Below are 16,052 nucleotides of genomic sequence, written 5' to 3'. Positions count from 1 at the left end.
TGGTAAATCTGACTCAAGATGGTAAAAAAAGACATCCATCACAGTAAGGATCCGTACTATTAACCTGACTTTGGCCTATATTTTTTGCACTCTTCTCGTAACTGCTGCACAGCAATTTTCCTCCAGAAAAGTAAAGTTTTAGTGTATTTAAAGGGGTAACAACAAAAAAAAAAAAAGGTTGTGAGACGAGATGTAGATTTAATTCTATGGTAACTTTCAAGGGGTGGTTTTGAATAATGTTATAAAATCATATTTTGTCCTCCCCAGATACAACCTGGGTGTTAGGACCCCCAAAAGGGATCACAAGATGATTACTGGGGCAAAGAGAACAAACTAAACTCTGCTACACAGAGATTTGGTTTTTTTTCATAATTTCTCTAATGTTTGTTTTTATCTTGGGAAATATACTGTAGTTTTATCGCCAAATGTTATTCAAATTAATCAGTTTCTACAAAGAAAAAATCACTTCCCTGCATTTAGACGGTTTGTGGAAACCACTGGCCTCACACATTTCCAGGATGTAAATTGATAGTATGGCTTTGTGGTAACCACTGATAAAACATTTCGGCATTAACAAAGACGCTCAATTCAAAACCCATTCTAAGACCAAATGATTTATTTTGTAAAGTGGTTGAAACAACAGTTTTGGGTGGATAACAAAACGCAAGGCAGTGTGTGTGTTAGACATCTGAAAATGATACAAAAACATCTATACATTACCAACGTTGTATTTTCCGGCTAAAATGACACATTAAGGCTGTATGTTGTGTGGAGCAAATTCTGTATTAACATCATATACATGTGTGCCATTTCTCTTGTCTCCTTGTCTCTCATAGAAACAAATCAGATCTAAAAATATGGTACAAAAGGTACACACACACACACACACACACACACACACACACACACACACACACACGCACACAGCTATACTTGAAACTGAAGTACAGTGGCAGTAACTCTGCAGTCTGATCTTGGAGCAATGTAACACAGTTTTCCAACTATTTAACAGTCTCTATGTATCCTTTTGCCACCTGCTCTGCACAGTTTGATCTCCACTGCCTTTTAGAGCTGGAAACGCCAGCACAGGTGTCCCAATCTGTCAATGTTTTTATGTAGAACGCTGTGAATCGGTGCCACGTATCGCGCCACGTCACCGTCACGTGAGAAATCTCTGCAGAACAGCCCTTTTTCCGAGCTAAACACAAACTTCTGGGGCAAGGGCCCGTTGCCTCTGACATACTCCCACACGGCCAGGAGCAGCAGCCTCACTTCAAAGGGAGTGAGGTGGGGGAATGCTTCATGGACGTTGGCCAGCACGGGCGGCAGGAGTTGACCCTCTCCCATGCAGGACACCAGGAGACAGGAAGCCTGGAGGTGCCACGGGGAGTCTGTGGACAACGCCTCGCGGGATGCCTCCCAGTGGGCCAGCAGAGTGGCCAGGAGACCTCTGAGCACGGCTGAGCAGTAGCAGAGAGCCGGACGTCCAGCCGCCACCACCTGAAGCAGAGGGAAGAGCACCGGGTGGGCCTCAAAGCAACGGCGAATGTGGATGTCTCGCTCCACCGTGGTGCGGGCGTGCTCCTCCGGGGGCCAGGACAGCTCACCGTTGGCCACATCTGGACAGACGTTTTCAACTAATGTAACTGCAACAACCTTGGCTGCCTCGGCGTTGATGGGCAACGGCTCATCAGGGTCAGATGGTGGTCGGGAGCCGTTGATTGAGCCGTTGAGACCGGAGGAGCTGCAACACTGGACCACGACAGCCAGCAGAGTCTGGATGTTCTGCAGAGAGAAGAGAAAGACAGTGATGCATTTTTAGTCTTTTTTGCAGCAGCACATCAAACACAAACTACATATAATAACATTTATTACACAAATTCTACTACATTTAATCATTTTCAGATGTAGAATAGATAATATATTTGCAATGTGTGAAATATTCAGAATTTACTTGTGTAACTACTTTCACTCAGTAAGACTTTCTTCATAGTTTCCTGTCAAATGTTTATGTGGAAAATGTGGTTTCGGAAATGTGCATACATGACCTATTTATTATGTAAAACCCACTTCCTTTATTACTATATAGCATTGACTCTTCTGCTGTAAGATTATCTAATCGACATTTTGCTGAAAACTGTGCTAGACTATATCCCTTTTTACAATGTCTATTTATTTAAGGAAGAATACCGCACCATTATGCCGCCTTGCCAATCTGTATAAAAGGTACAATCGTGAAATGGGATGGCAGAGTCGTTTTGCGTTTAAGCCAGCACAGGAGGCAGCAACAGTGCTGAAACAGTGTGTGTGTAAAGGGGACAGCCAGCAGGGCATATGTAACTTTTTGATGACGTGTTGTGTGTTGGAGATTTTAAAAGCAGCTGTAAGTAGTTAGTGGCTAACTCAAAGAAAAACAGTGGCAAAATAGTCTGATAATTGAGAAAACAATGAGGTCTGGAAGCCGAGATCAGCCACCACATAACAGAGAGGATAAATGATTCTTATTGCTATGTGATGCCATTGTTATTGTCAGGGCTCCCACACTTTTTCACGGACAATTTTTTTTTAAAGACCTATAATAATAATTTAAAAAAAGAAAAATTCTTGCCCCACTCGCCCTCTGTTTTTCAAACATATCAGATTCAAACTCTATTCGAACATAACTTCAGCTCGCTGAAGGAGAGATGAAGGGAGAGAAGGAACATGGGGAGAAAATGAAGAAACTTGTGTGATGGTCAACAAAACTTTGCCACACGTGACACATATAAGAGAGCTACGTTATGTCGTGAGCCACAGAAAATACATTTGCTTTTACATTACATGGAAGGTTATCTACAGAAAATTAGTGTAACATTTTCATTACACAAAATTTCATGACTTTTCCAAAACTTTGAATGATTGTTATTAATTCCATGACTTCTCCAGGCTTGGAAAATGTGATTGTGAAATTTCATTACTAGTGGGTTGCTGCCAACGCATATGTCTTATGTCACACTAGAGGCCAACGCTGTTGTGTTACATGTCATGCCATCACTTTTGATTCCGTGATGCCAGCATTCTGTCTAAAAATCAAGGCATGTTGCCACCATTGTCTGGCTCTGTGTAAAAATGCAAAGGCAACATAGAGAAGGGACTTTGTAGCGGCCCCATAGTGCGATCTCAGTATAAAAAAGGCAAGGGGAAAACCATTTCACTAATATGTATATAGTGTCCAATGCCAGAGTTACTGCAGCTTAAAGCAAATTAGATTTAAGACTTTTTTTAATGCCACTCAGAAGTTGAGACCAATTTTCTAATAACCAAAATTGAAGACGGACAATTTTATACTGCCCAAATGTTAATTGTAACATATAACATCATATTTTTTTCGTCCAGTGAAAAAGTTAGATTATCTACATCAAATGTTGAATAAAACAACACTTTTTAGAGAGGAACACGTGGAAGGCAATGAACATATAATATTATCATAAAAGTATCTATTTGGTTTACCTGCATGTGAGAATCTACTGCTTGGATTCTCATCACGATGAGTTTAAGAAGAGGAATTTATTAAATAATTTCCCAAAAGTTGATGTTTCCAATTATTTTTGAGATATTACAATGCAATGTCAAAAAAAATCATGAAATCCTACTTACCATGTCTTAATATTTAAGAGACATTCTAATAGCAAATAAAGCCTAATTTTTAGATTAATTAATTAAATTCCTTTTAAGACTTTTCAACAACCTGCAGAGCCCTGAACTGATCTGCTGTTAGTTTACTGATTCTACATTTTGCCTGAAACTGTGCTAAACTATATTTCTCAAATTGTACAACTCACCTGCATGACCCCCGATGGGTCAGGCAGCTGTGCCTCTGAGCGGGCCTTTAGCCCCTTGCCAATCACTCCGGCATGAAACACCGACCACACGCTGCCAGAAAAGTTGACGGTGGTACCGAACCGACAGTTGATATCCAGCAAAGAGGCCCCGATGTCTGGAGACACAGACGGTGAAGGCAAAGGGGCGCCAGACATGTCTGCGATCTGCCCTCCAAACAGGCCAGCGTTGCCTTTATGTAGCGCTCCCTCAACCAGCTGCTGAAGCACCGCTTTGAGGGTGAGCGGAGAATACGCTGCGAACCGGGACAGGAGGAGGACAGAGCAGTTCACCGCCTCGGCTGCCTGTCCCCCGTCTCTCCCCACCTTCCCTGTTTCTCCTCTTCTCCTCAGCGCCAGAAAGAAATGAGTGACGGCAGCACGGGAGAGCAGGAGCAGGTGTGCTGGGGAGGAGGTGCGAGGGAGTGGGCTACAGGATAGGAGGCGCACTGCAGCATGAGACACAGCCGGGTCACCGTGGAGGAGGAGCGGGCCAAAATCATGCAGGTGTCCCGAGACCGCCGAGCCCACCTGGATCGCCATGGAGGACTGAACACCTGCTGCACCTCTTCTCTCCTCATCCTGACTCTGGATGGCTGCGGCCAGGTTCAGCAACAGCTGCCGCAGCTGCCGGGGCCCCAGAGTGTGTGTGTGGATCTGGGCCACACAGCGAGCTACAGCGGCAGGAATGAGTCCCGCCATGCAAGAGGAGAGCGTGGTGTGGAGCTGCCAGGCCAGAGCCAGCTCCTCTGGGTTGTGGGCCTGTGTGAGCAGCTGGCAGAGGGCCTCAGTGGCCACGTTGGGGCCCCCATACACTGACAGGAGACACAGCAACTGGTGCAGCCAGAGGTGACGCTTCCTTTCCAGTCGCAGCGTCTCGGCACAGAGCTCTCCGACGTGAGACTGCAGCTCTTCCAAGAAGGGGATGACCCTTTGGGGCTGAAAGGACGGCGAGTGATGGGGGTTCACTTCAGCTCCGTCGGAGCGGTTGAAGACCAGTTTGTGGAGATGCAGCAGCAGCATCTGGAGGAGGCGATCGCAACCTTCTCTGACTCCTTCGTGAGGGGAGGGAGTAGGGCCGGAGATGATGACTGAGGCCGGGGTCGCCGTGTCTGCCAGGAAACGGAGGACTCGCGACCCTCCTGAAGGGCTCTGGCTGATGAGGTGGACGGCCAGCCCCAGCATGTTGTCCAGCTCCTCTCTGGGGAGGCCCTGCAGCAACACCTGCAGCTGAAGCAGCACGGGAGGGCGCAGCAGCTCCACCAGCTCCGCAGACACCGCACCAAACAGGTTGGGGGACATTGCAGCCAGCTGCAGCAGAAACGGTACTGCAGCACGGCGGAGCTGAGGGGAACTCTCCCAGGATGTTGAAGATGAGGTGGGAGAAAGCGGACTCGACGGACTCAGGCTCTCCTGAAACATCCTGAGAAGCTCCTTCCTGATGCTGTCTGAGTGGTGCGCTGCAAGGTGTCCAAGGATTCCCACCACCGAGCCAATCTTTGGCACTCTGCTGCCTTTGTCCACGCCCATCACCATTAACCCTTGATCCTTGGCGCCATGAGAGCAGAAGTCTTTGAGTCCGCACGCCAGGACTCGACTGATGATAGTACCCGGGAAGGCAGAGCCGATGTGAGCCACCACCCAGTCAAAATGCGGAGAGTGCTGAACTGACGTGTCCAACAGCGCATCCACACACGCGTCGGGGCACCAGGCCAGCATGGCGGCCAAACACTGAGAGTAGGCCTCCATGAGGGAGCGGGTGGCGGCACAGGACATCCACAGCTGGAGCAGCTCGTTGAGGCTGGAGGCGTGAGGGGCCACCCTGCGGCCTGCGTGTTTGCTGCTCAGCTGCCCCAACAGGTCCACAGCCCAGGTGGACACCAGAGGCGCCCAGGCCCGAGGGTTGAGACGGATGAACTCTGACAGCACGCCATGGACCTCCTAAAGGAACAGAACCAGAAATAACTAAAACCGCGCTCTGAGGGAATTTCCCAACCATTATTGTAATTTTAAAGATAAATGAAAACTTTTAGTGTGGCAAGATTGAGCGACGTCTGGATCTGTTACTCTTGTGACACGGCCTTTAACCCTTTGAAACCTGAGCAAATTAGCATGATTTTTTCAAAAACATGGAAAGAGGGCAACAAGCAATAAATGAAGAAATGACCCAAAAGTTATTTAAAAGTGGGAGTGCCCAGTAGCTCAGTTGGTGGAGCGGGCGCCCCATGTACAGAGGCTATGTCCTCACTGCAGCGGCTGCAAGGCCAATTCCAGCCTCGGCCCTTTGCTGCATGTCATCCCGTCTCCCCCTTTCATGCTTAAGCTGTCCTATTAACTAAAGGCAAAAGCTAAAAAAAAATCATTAAAAAAATGAAAGAAATGCAAGAAAACTACATGAAAATGAGTATAAAAATAAATTATAATAAATAAAAAAGACATAAAGTGTAGAAACAACAATAACAACAAGGAAATGCCCTAAAAAACATGCTTTAAAATGTTTAATAATTCTGTAACTTTTTAGTTAGTTTTGGTTTTTAGTTCTATATAATTTTAAATATGTAAATATGATAACTAGAGATACAGATTTTTTCCCCCTACACATTTAAAAAAATAATACATTTCCATATCTATTAATTTCTTGTAATCTGTGGAAGATTTCTTACAAGTTGCTTATTGTTTATTCCCCAACATATTTTTGAATAAATTTCCCCAATTTACTCAAGTTTCATAGGTTTGAACACCTGTGATAGGCATTTGAAAACAGCACAAGAAAAGTCCCTTTACCTTTAAATATCTTCATCGCTTCATGATTTTCACGATATGGTTCCAGTTTTATAACAAGTCCTATGTGTGTGTCCTTCTCACCTGTATGATGTCCTCCAGGTTGGAGCTGGAGCCGGCGTCACTCTCCGTCTCCAGGTTGTGCAGGAAGGCGGAGACGTGCTCATCATAAACGCCCCTGAGATGCTCCAGCACTGCCCCCCGACAGGCCGGGACCGAGCGCAGCAGACGCACAGCACAGCGGGCGTGTTCCCGGACACTGAGCTTCCGGCCCTGAACCGTGTCAACGCCGCTGATGAAGGACTTGATCTCCTGGGAGAGTTCCTGAGCGCTGCAGGAGAGGAGTGGACACAGTGACATGAGCGGCAGAATGGAAAGTTCAGCATAAACAAGCAGAAAATTACAGAAGAAAGAGGTGTGTCGCTGTATATGTATGAAGGGACGTTTCTTTCAGACCCAAAAGATCTATTTACATTACCAAGAACATAAAAGAGAACAATATATTTTAGGGCTGAAACTAACAATTCATTTTATGATAGAATAACCTTGTGATTTACCAGTCACTGTAACTCTAACACATTAAAAAAAAAAATTCTCAACTTGCTCAGTCCAAACTAGGCCTCTTGATTAATCAATAAGTTGTCTGATTAATAAAATGTCAGAAAATAGTTTCATTTGTTAATCAACATTTTCCCAAAGCCCAATATTATGTCTTTAAGTGTTTTTTTTAATCCACAACCAAAGATATTCAGTTTACTGTCATAGAGAAGTAAAGAAACCAGAAATTATTAATATTTTAGAAGCTGGAATCAGAATATGTGGAGACTTAAAAAAGAAAACTTAAACGGATTAATAGCTTATAAATTTAGTAAGAAAAAAATATTCAACAATTAATCAATTGATTGTTACAGCCTTAGCCTAAACAGATATCGTTAAGATGTTTTCATATTTAATTTACTATCACATAAGACAAACACAGGAAATCTCATACTTAAGAAGGTGACCTATAACAAAACAAATAACTCATAAATTATCAAAAAAGTTACAGATTATTTTTCCTTCAGTTAACTAAGTTATTAGTCAATTTATCAACTACAAAACATTTATAATAGAAATAATAATAATAGTTTGTTTTCTTGCTTTTGCTTATTTTTTCTTGTTTGTTTTTAATTGTTTGTTTCTCATTCTGCTTTGCCTTTAACTTTGGTTTATATTTTATTATTATAACAGGTTTGTCATATTTGTATATTTTTGCACTCTTTTTCTTGGACTAAACGGAAAGGTGGGAGTTAAATGCTGAGTAAGTGACTGCATTGTGGGAAATGGTATTACTATTGATTAGCTAGTATTGTTGAAGATGGACATGAAAAGACCAAAATATGATAAGTATGTGAATTCATGAACATCCTCTGTCCTACATGTTGTATGTGTTGTCTTTATATTGAATAAATAGAAAAGTTTAAAAAAGGAAAAACAGATAATCCTCAGGTGCACTGCTACATAAAATATATTCCACTGAAATCTTGTATAAAATAAAAAATACAGGAAAACGAATACAAGCTTTAATACAACTGACATAATATCAACATTTTTATGTTGTTTTTGACAAATAACCAGCGTAAAATGACAAATGAAACAGCTTTTCATTTGCATCTTTTTAAACCTTAAGCAGAATTACACTGAAAATCTCAAAGTAACGTTTCCCAACAGCTCTTTTGTTATCACAGTAACTTCCAGCACGAGCTCAGTTCAGTTATTTAAGATATAAAATGTACACAGTGACTTTCTGGAGTGTGTGTGTGTGTGAGTGTGTGTGAGTGTGGAGGTTGTGTGAGAGCAGCCGCTTCCCCTCCAGCAGCAGCGGACTCACCTCAGGGCAGTCTGCGGGGTGAGAGTGTGTGAGCTCGGCATCGCTTTCAGCGGACTCCCGTCAAACACCACAGACATCGTTTGGTCTTTCAACATGAAAACGTCACATCAAAATCCTCTCGGCTTCGACGCGAGCGACGGAAACAGCTTTGTGTTGATTTCTGAGCCCAATTTCAGGACAAAAATACACCGAAAGGGCGCTCCAAAGCCGGAAGTTGGGACTTCTTTGTCGTCAGAAAAAACGACAACGTACACTGACAGCTGACGTCACTGGCGACACCTAGTGGTGCTGGGTATATTTATTAATTTATTAACCCTTTGTGTTGTGTTCAGAATCAGAATCAGAAAAAGATTTATTGCCAGGTATAGTTAACACAATACGAGGAATTTGTTCTGGTGGGTTGGTGCAACATAAATATAGAAAAAAACAAACAAACAGATAAAATAGAAGATACAAATATAAAATATAAAATATAAAAAGTACGAGTCTAGCAGTGCAAAACAAAACAAGTAACACAAATAACAGTGTAACAGTGCAAGAAACAGAACCATGGAATTAAAGTGTTATATACAAGAATGGTTGGAGTGCAAGATATATATTGATATTTACATTGAATTTCACATTTATACAGGTTTTGAGTGCAACTTTCATGTTCACAGAGACGCTTTAAATAGTATTTAAACCTTTGGACCCAGAGCAAATTGAAATGCCTCGCAAATTGCAAGAAAGAAAGAAATATAGCCTACTTATAATTGCCATAGGTATATATTTGAAATTAGCATTTTTAAGTCATTTTCCCCATGGTCATTTTGATTTGTTGTATTTTCTGTTTTGATTTTTGTTGGTTTTGGTCTGTTTTTTGTGTGCTAATTTTTAGGTAATTTTTTGTTCTTTTTTTCCCAATTTCTTGCTTATTTCTGGGTCATTTTCTCTTAAGTTGCCTATTGCCTCCATCCCATTTTTTATTTTATTTTATTTAACCTGTATTTAACTAGATAAAAAACCCATAAAGATCAAGATCTCTTTCACAAGGGTGACCTGTCCAAGAGGCCATGTTTTTGAAAGAAATAAAGCTCATTTGCCCAGGTTTCAAGGGGTTAATCCAGGTGTTGGCGCCCTTGATTATCTGGTTAATTTTATTATTCTATCAGCATTTTTTTTTAAATATTCGCGAACAGAAATGTTCTAATTCACTATTTAAGGTTTCATCTTTTCTCCTACAGAACTGAATTTTCCACTTAAATATCCTGGTTTATTAAATAAAGTAATAATGCCCTCACAGCGTTTCTACTAAACTCATTCTACTAAAAATGTTTCCCAATTAGTCACCTTTGTACACTATGGCATACTTAAAGAGCTTAAGGTTATTCTTTAACCACTGTGATTATACTGTTAGTCTAGGGAACAAAAGGTCAACAGAGCAGGATTGTTTTAATAAATACTCTATGTTATGCCACATTAGAGACATGAGTGCATCATAACCACCATTAACTGGCAACCTTTTACATTTGACATGGTGATGTCGTCATTCTGCAGAGAGATAGTCATGACATATTGGGATTTTGTGACACATAATTAAAGGTCACTGGACCAGTGTGAGGGATTTGCATCAGCTTTTTTAATTTTATTATCTCCAAAATATTCTCAGTTGTCACTAAAGTACACCTGGCTAAAACTAACTCAGCTTAATATACAGTAACTCCTACCTACATGAAGTTTACAGTAGTTTTTGTTTAGAAACTGTTATAGAGCGGTGTTGATTTAACAGTGTGATCTTTTTTAAAGCTAAAGTTTGTGATGCTGTTGAAATGCATATATTATACTGCATGGTGATATTATATCATATTATATTTGTTGTGATGATGATGATAATGATTTTTATTATTATTATTATTGTTATTATTATTATTATTATTATTATTATTATTATTATTATTATTATTATTATTATTATTATTATCACAATTTAAATGACTAATATAATAATAATAATTTCATTTCCAGTCTTATTATCGATTCATTTATTTTTAGCTAAAACTACGTCATAGGTCTGTGTTAGATGAAGGTCCCTTTTGACGTTTGGGTGACGCTTTTATTCTGAAGGTCACGTGCTGCGGATCCACAGATCATAGATCAGCTGATCGCTCGCAGCTGAGCTCCGGTGTCTGTGTCTCCGGTGTCGGTGTCTCTGGTGTCGCTTTTCGCATTAAAACTTGCCGTGGGCGTCGCATTAAAAGGTAAGAGGACGATCTGTTTATAGCTCAGAGGCCGAGGCTGCGTGTTGTGCTGACGCTGCAGTATTTTTTGAGGTGACGTTAGCTAAAAACCAGCAGCTGTTGGAGGCGCTGAGATGATGTAAACAAAGACCAGTTCAAGCTAACCACTAGCTTTGGACTATCTTGATGTTTCGCTTTCTGTTTCCGGTGTTACAAATGTGTCTTTAATTCTATGTGGACGATAATTGCAGTATTAGTCTAATACTCAGCACTTATTAGGTACACCCAGTTAAAATTATTGCAGTATAATACAGCAGCCCTGAAATAAATCCTACCAGCATGAAGGTTTTAATGATGTGATTTTAAAGAGATGTTTACTGAACTAGTATTTAAAGTTAGTAAATAAATGTAGTGGAGTAAAAAGTGCAATATATGCCACCAAAATGTAATGGGGTAAAGGTATAAAGTAACGTGTAATTTAAATACCCAAGTAAAGAAAATGTACCTTAAAATTCTTCTCAGGTATTGAGTAAATGTACTTATTGTTTTTTTTCCACCACTGTATTGTATATAATGTATTCTTAAAATGTGCTGTGTTAGACTTGCAAACAGGCAAAAACATATAGATACATTATGACCAAAGGGAAAGTGAATTATTTTTACCTTTCTTTTCCTTTAATGTTTAATTTTGCTCTCTCAGAATCTCATGTTATGTGCTAATATTTGGTTATTTTAAGATGATTTGTTCCTGCAGGTGCTCAAAGTCAAACCAGTCCAGGGTTACAGACAAAAGAAACACTGACATGGCCCCGACACTGGTGAGAAAATATCACTTTACCAGAATATAGAAAATGAGTAAATGCTGTAAATTTGGCTGATTGTTATCTTTCCATTTCAATTCTGTTTTTTTGTGTGTGTGTGTCACCTTTTAATTATTATTTTTACATACATTTGTACATAAATAATCCTGTAACCATGGGAACAGTTGCAACATGTTGAAAAACACATTAAATTTTGTTTAATAACTTTTGTTTTTTTCTCTCAGGAGTGGTATAATAATTGTGCAATAATATATTATATGTTTACACAATATCACAGTTATTGTGTTTTGTTTGTGGGGAATCCCTCTGTTAGTATCCCTCTTCCTCACTTTTCCCAAAGTGAAAACAAATAGAGTAAAGTTTCTACTTTTAGATGATTTATTCGGTGTATAATAAACAATAATGGCTTACTTATTTTTTTTTTTTACCAATGTGCAATTACAACAATAATATTATATTTATAAGAAATAATGATAATCACATTATTCTGTTAACTCCAATAATCATTTAACTTAAAATATAAATGTAATCTCATGTCGTAGACAGCAGCTGACAAATGTATATATTTGGGTGAACTATCCTTTTATGTATTGTTTCATGTATGCACAGTGAATTGTGCATGTTAGAAAATTGTGTTGTGTGGAGTATTGTGATATGGCTGCTTAGCTTGAGGACGGTTGCAGCAACTTGTTTCTGATGGGGGAAATGAAAGCTGTTGCAACTGTTCCCAGTCTCCCCTAGTTTCTATGTAACAGCTGTTTTTTGTTCTTTTTTTATGTGTCATTATGCAACTTTTATAGTGTGTCTAAAGTGTTCTTCTTTGTATTACTTAATCGTATTTAATATCAAGTAAGTTTTATTTGCATAGCCAAATACAAGTCTTATCTCATCTTATGTTTGTTTAAACCAGGGAGTTGGTCAGATATGCTGCAGTTGTTGCCAAGTCAAATCTTGTTTCTTTCTGTTGTAATCCAAGTATGATGAGAAACCAGAGGTCGGAGACTTGATTGAGATCTTTCGGGGCTCCTATCAGCACTGGGCTGTGTATGTCGGCGATGGCTTCATTGTTCACTTGGCACCACCCTGTGAGTCCGCCATGCATGCACGCACACACACAAAACGTGCACTGTCGTGTGCAATTTTTCAGACTACAGTGTCAGATTATTTGTGTGGTTGAACTGATCCATAATTCATAAACCACTCACAAAACAGCATTTTTGTTGCATGAACCATGCACCACACAAGTTCTCTCTCCTTCCCTTTCTATTAATAGCTGAGGTCCCGGGGGCCAGCGCCAACAGTATGATGTCTGTCCTGACTGAGAAGGCCATGGTGAAGAAAGAGGAGCTGTGGGATGTGGTGGGAACCAACCAGTGGAAAATCAACAACAGCCTCGACAAGGAGTACAAGCCCCGTCCGGCTCACGTCATTGTGAGGGAGGCCTGTGCGCTGGTGGGCGAGGAGCTGCCGTACTGTGTCTTCAGGGGGAACTGTGAGCACTTTGCAAACGAGCTGCGCTACGGAAAAGCAGAATCCCGGCAGGTCAGTGGACGCATGTTAGTCTTTTATATATGAGACAGTTTTGAAACACAGATGGAAGGCAGGATCGAGTCGGTGGAGTCCGGTTTGTTTAAGTCGGGCATGAGTTAAGTTTACTTGCACATGAAACAAAAAACACGATACAACCCAGTTGTGCCATAAGACTATTTTTAGTATGTGAAAAATGCCACAATGATTGTTCTGATTGGTCTAAAGTTTTGAAATCTGGCATAATTTTAGGCATATCCAATGGAACAAATTTGAAAATTTCAGATCACATGAAAAATTAGACTTTTATCAATAGTCAAAGTCAGGGTTTTTGAAAAATGCCAATATTGTGTCTGTTAAATGTATTACATGTTTTACACTGCATATGTGTACATATCGTTGATACTCAACTTGTTATGAATTCATAGGTACCAAATACTCGATTGTCTTTTAGTTTCTCAGAAACAGCCATTTTTTATGCCTCTGCGTCGACAACTTCTGTGGCCAAACATCGTGTGTTTTCAGGTTGTCTGACCGTCCGTCCCACTCATGGAAATTTCCTCAAATTTGGCACATACGTCCACTTGGACTCAGCAATGAAATTATTAGAATTGGGTGGTCATAGGTCACTGTGACATTACAAAACAATCTTAGCTTGTGTGGACAATTAATTTGCGTATACAAAATAAAAAAAATATCAAGTTTTGGGTCTTTAGGAACTCCATAGAATTAACCAACCAATACTGACCTGTTTTCATAGTGAGGAAAAAATGTATTGATACATCCAAGAAAACCCCTTAAACCTCCTAGACAGCTTAATCCACATTTCGTCTTTTTCTTTTGTCATTTTCACCTCTGTTGGACTATTTGTCAGTGAAGAAGTAGACATACAACAAACGTCCCCAGCTGGAATCGAATGGATAACGTTGCAGTTATGCGATGTGCGCTGTAAGCACTCAGCACTCCATAAACTAAATTTCTGCTTTGCATCAAAAATAAGCTGGAAAATGTCTTAATGTCTGAGTGATAGGCATCGTACAGTTGTGGATAATGTTAATAGAGATTTGAATGTGAAGAAGACTCATTATGTCTCTGCTCAACAACTAAAAGCTGTTTGTTTCCCTCTGCAGGTGCGCAAAGCCGGCGAGACCGTCATGGTGGCGGGTGTGGCTGCGGTGGTGGGTCTGGGTATCATGGCTCTGGCAGGAGCTTTGTTCGGAGGCAGCAAAAAAGAAAACAAGAACACACAGTGATGAGAGTCCCGGGTCGCACGTTCAGGAGCTCAGTTAACAGATCACCAGCAAAGCCTAATGATACTTATCACGGTCGCTCACAGAAAACTAATTAACATCTGAGATTTAGCCAAAAAATGTGATTTCTGTCTTGCCTAATTAACTTTACCTCCATGTGTCCCTCATGCCTTTTTTGGTTTGAATATGAAGCTGGTTGGTTCGGGATCAAGGCTCTGTAGTTTTCAGACTTTATAAAACTTGTAACAACAGCACACTCAAGCACAACAAACGGTTTTTCCACTAATGAAGCTGCCAAGATGAAATGTGTTTTAATATTTTAATATAAAGATTTTGAAGATGAATGTAGATATTTTGGGGATTTTGAGGGATGTGAGCGGTTTGAGGTCTTTTCTATTGATAAAATGCTATGCTGATAGTTGCTTATGGAAAAATATTAGCTACTTAAGTCAAACCAGGGTAAAAATATTTTACATAATCAAAATAAGCTAAATATGATGATGCTGTGGCTTCATCTCACAGAGAAGATCTAACGATAAATGCACTACAGCCTACTGTTTGTAGCGTGAATCATGTGGATTGAACTTAAAAACTACAGATTTCTGATGACATTTAATCTCTAATGGATTCTCAAATAGATTTATAACACTTTGTCTTCCTATGACTTTTAATTGTTTGTAACTGTTTTGAATAAAGAATAATTTGTGTGATTCTGGATTGTGTCATGGTGTCCCCTCTTATGCAAACGTGTCTGTATTAATGCTTGTAAATCAGATTTTAATTGTGTTTCACTGTCACTTGATGTAGTATTTTATCCAAAGCTACACACACACACGGAAAACAAATATTTTATATTATTTTACTTTCGGATAAAGTGTCATGATTAGAGCTGCAACAAAAGGTCAATTAAAGGTCCTGTGTGTTGGATTTAGCAGCATCAACTGGCAGACATGGTATGTATTGTCTATAATTAACTAAAAAATAAGAATCGTTGTGTTTTCATAATGTTAAAATGAGCCGTTTATATCTACAGAGCGGTTCCTCTTCCATGGAGTTTGTCGTGTTGCTTCTACAGTAGCCCAGAACAGACAACCCAAACACAGGCTATAGATAGGGCTGATATCGTTTTGTCATTTTTTTATCAGTCACTGTGGTGCTCCTCCATGCTCTGCATGTGAAAAGTGCAACCACACCGCTGGATGCCACTAAAGTCTATACACTAGACTTGTAATCAGTTAAATGATCGACAAAATTAACCTGCAATGTTTAGCCAATTTATCATTAGTCATTTTTTTAAATCAAAAAAGTCATAAATGTGATATATTTTCAAGTCCTCAAAAATAAGAACATGCTGCTTTCCTTTGTCTCACATTATAGTATATTTGATATTTGGGGGTTTGTAAATGTCGATTGGACAAAACAAGACATTTGACGGAGTCATTTTAGGCTCTAGGATATTATAACAGGCTTTTCTCACTGTTTTCTAATGTTTTGTACACCGAAGTAGGATTCCCTTCGTTCCACAACTTCACAATCATCCAGAAGAAAGCTTACCACTGACTATTCTTTTTAGGACAGTTTGGGAAATTCAGTGTCAATTGTTACAGTGTTACAGCTCTATGGAGCAGTCATAGACTAACTGTACAGAACAGCATTTCTACAGCCAATGAGGAAAATAAACAGAGTTGTGCACACAGCTTCAGAAATAATCGACCTTTTCCACTGATAAG

General features: G+C 40.1%; 2 protein-coding genes across 2 annotated transcripts; one reads left to right on the top strand and one right to left on the bottom strand.

Moving 5' to 3' along the window:
• Nucleotides 1-598: 598 nt before the first annotated feature.
• Nucleotides 599-8,778, bottom strand: ints5 (integrator complex subunit 5). The gene is made up of 4 exons (XM_088081000.1): nucleotides 8,509-8,778; nucleotides 6,723-6,969; nucleotides 3,822-5,798; nucleotides 599-1,785 (listed from the first exon to the last, which is right to left on the bottom strand). The coding sequence occupies exons 1-4, from the start codon at nucleotides 8,601-8,603 to the stop codon at nucleotides 1,066-1,068; spliced, it is 3,039 nt and encodes a 1,012-aa protein (XP_087937126.1). The 5' UTR covers nucleotides 8,604-8,778; the 3' UTR covers nucleotides 599-1,065.
• A 1,821-nt stretch (nucleotides 8,779-10,599) lies between these two features.
• On the top strand, nucleotides 10,600-15,037 carry LOC121947982 (phospholipase A and acyltransferase 3-like). Its single transcript, XM_042493198.2, has 5 exons — nucleotides 10,600-10,745; nucleotides 11,479-11,542; nucleotides 12,522-12,630; nucleotides 12,819-13,087; nucleotides 14,203-15,037. The coding sequence occupies exons 2-5, from the start codon at nucleotides 11,528-11,530 to the stop codon at nucleotides 14,323-14,325; spliced, it is 516 nt and encodes a 171-aa protein (XP_042349132.1). The 5' UTR covers nucleotides 10,600-10,745; nucleotides 11,479-11,527; the 3' UTR covers nucleotides 14,326-15,037.
• The last annotated feature ends 1,015 nt before the right edge of the window (nucleotides 15,038-16,052 follow it).

Source organism: Plectropomus leopardus, chromosome 8 (genome assembly GCF_026936395.1).
Source record: "Plectropomus leopardus strain MGB_pleo_1.0 chromosome 8, ASM2693639v1, whole genome shotgun sequence".
NCBI classification, from domain to species: Eukaryota; Metazoa; Chordata; class Actinopteri; order Perciformes; family Serranidae; genus Plectropomus; species Plectropomus leopardus.
This window is presented reverse-complemented; position numbering and strand designations above follow the sequence as displayed.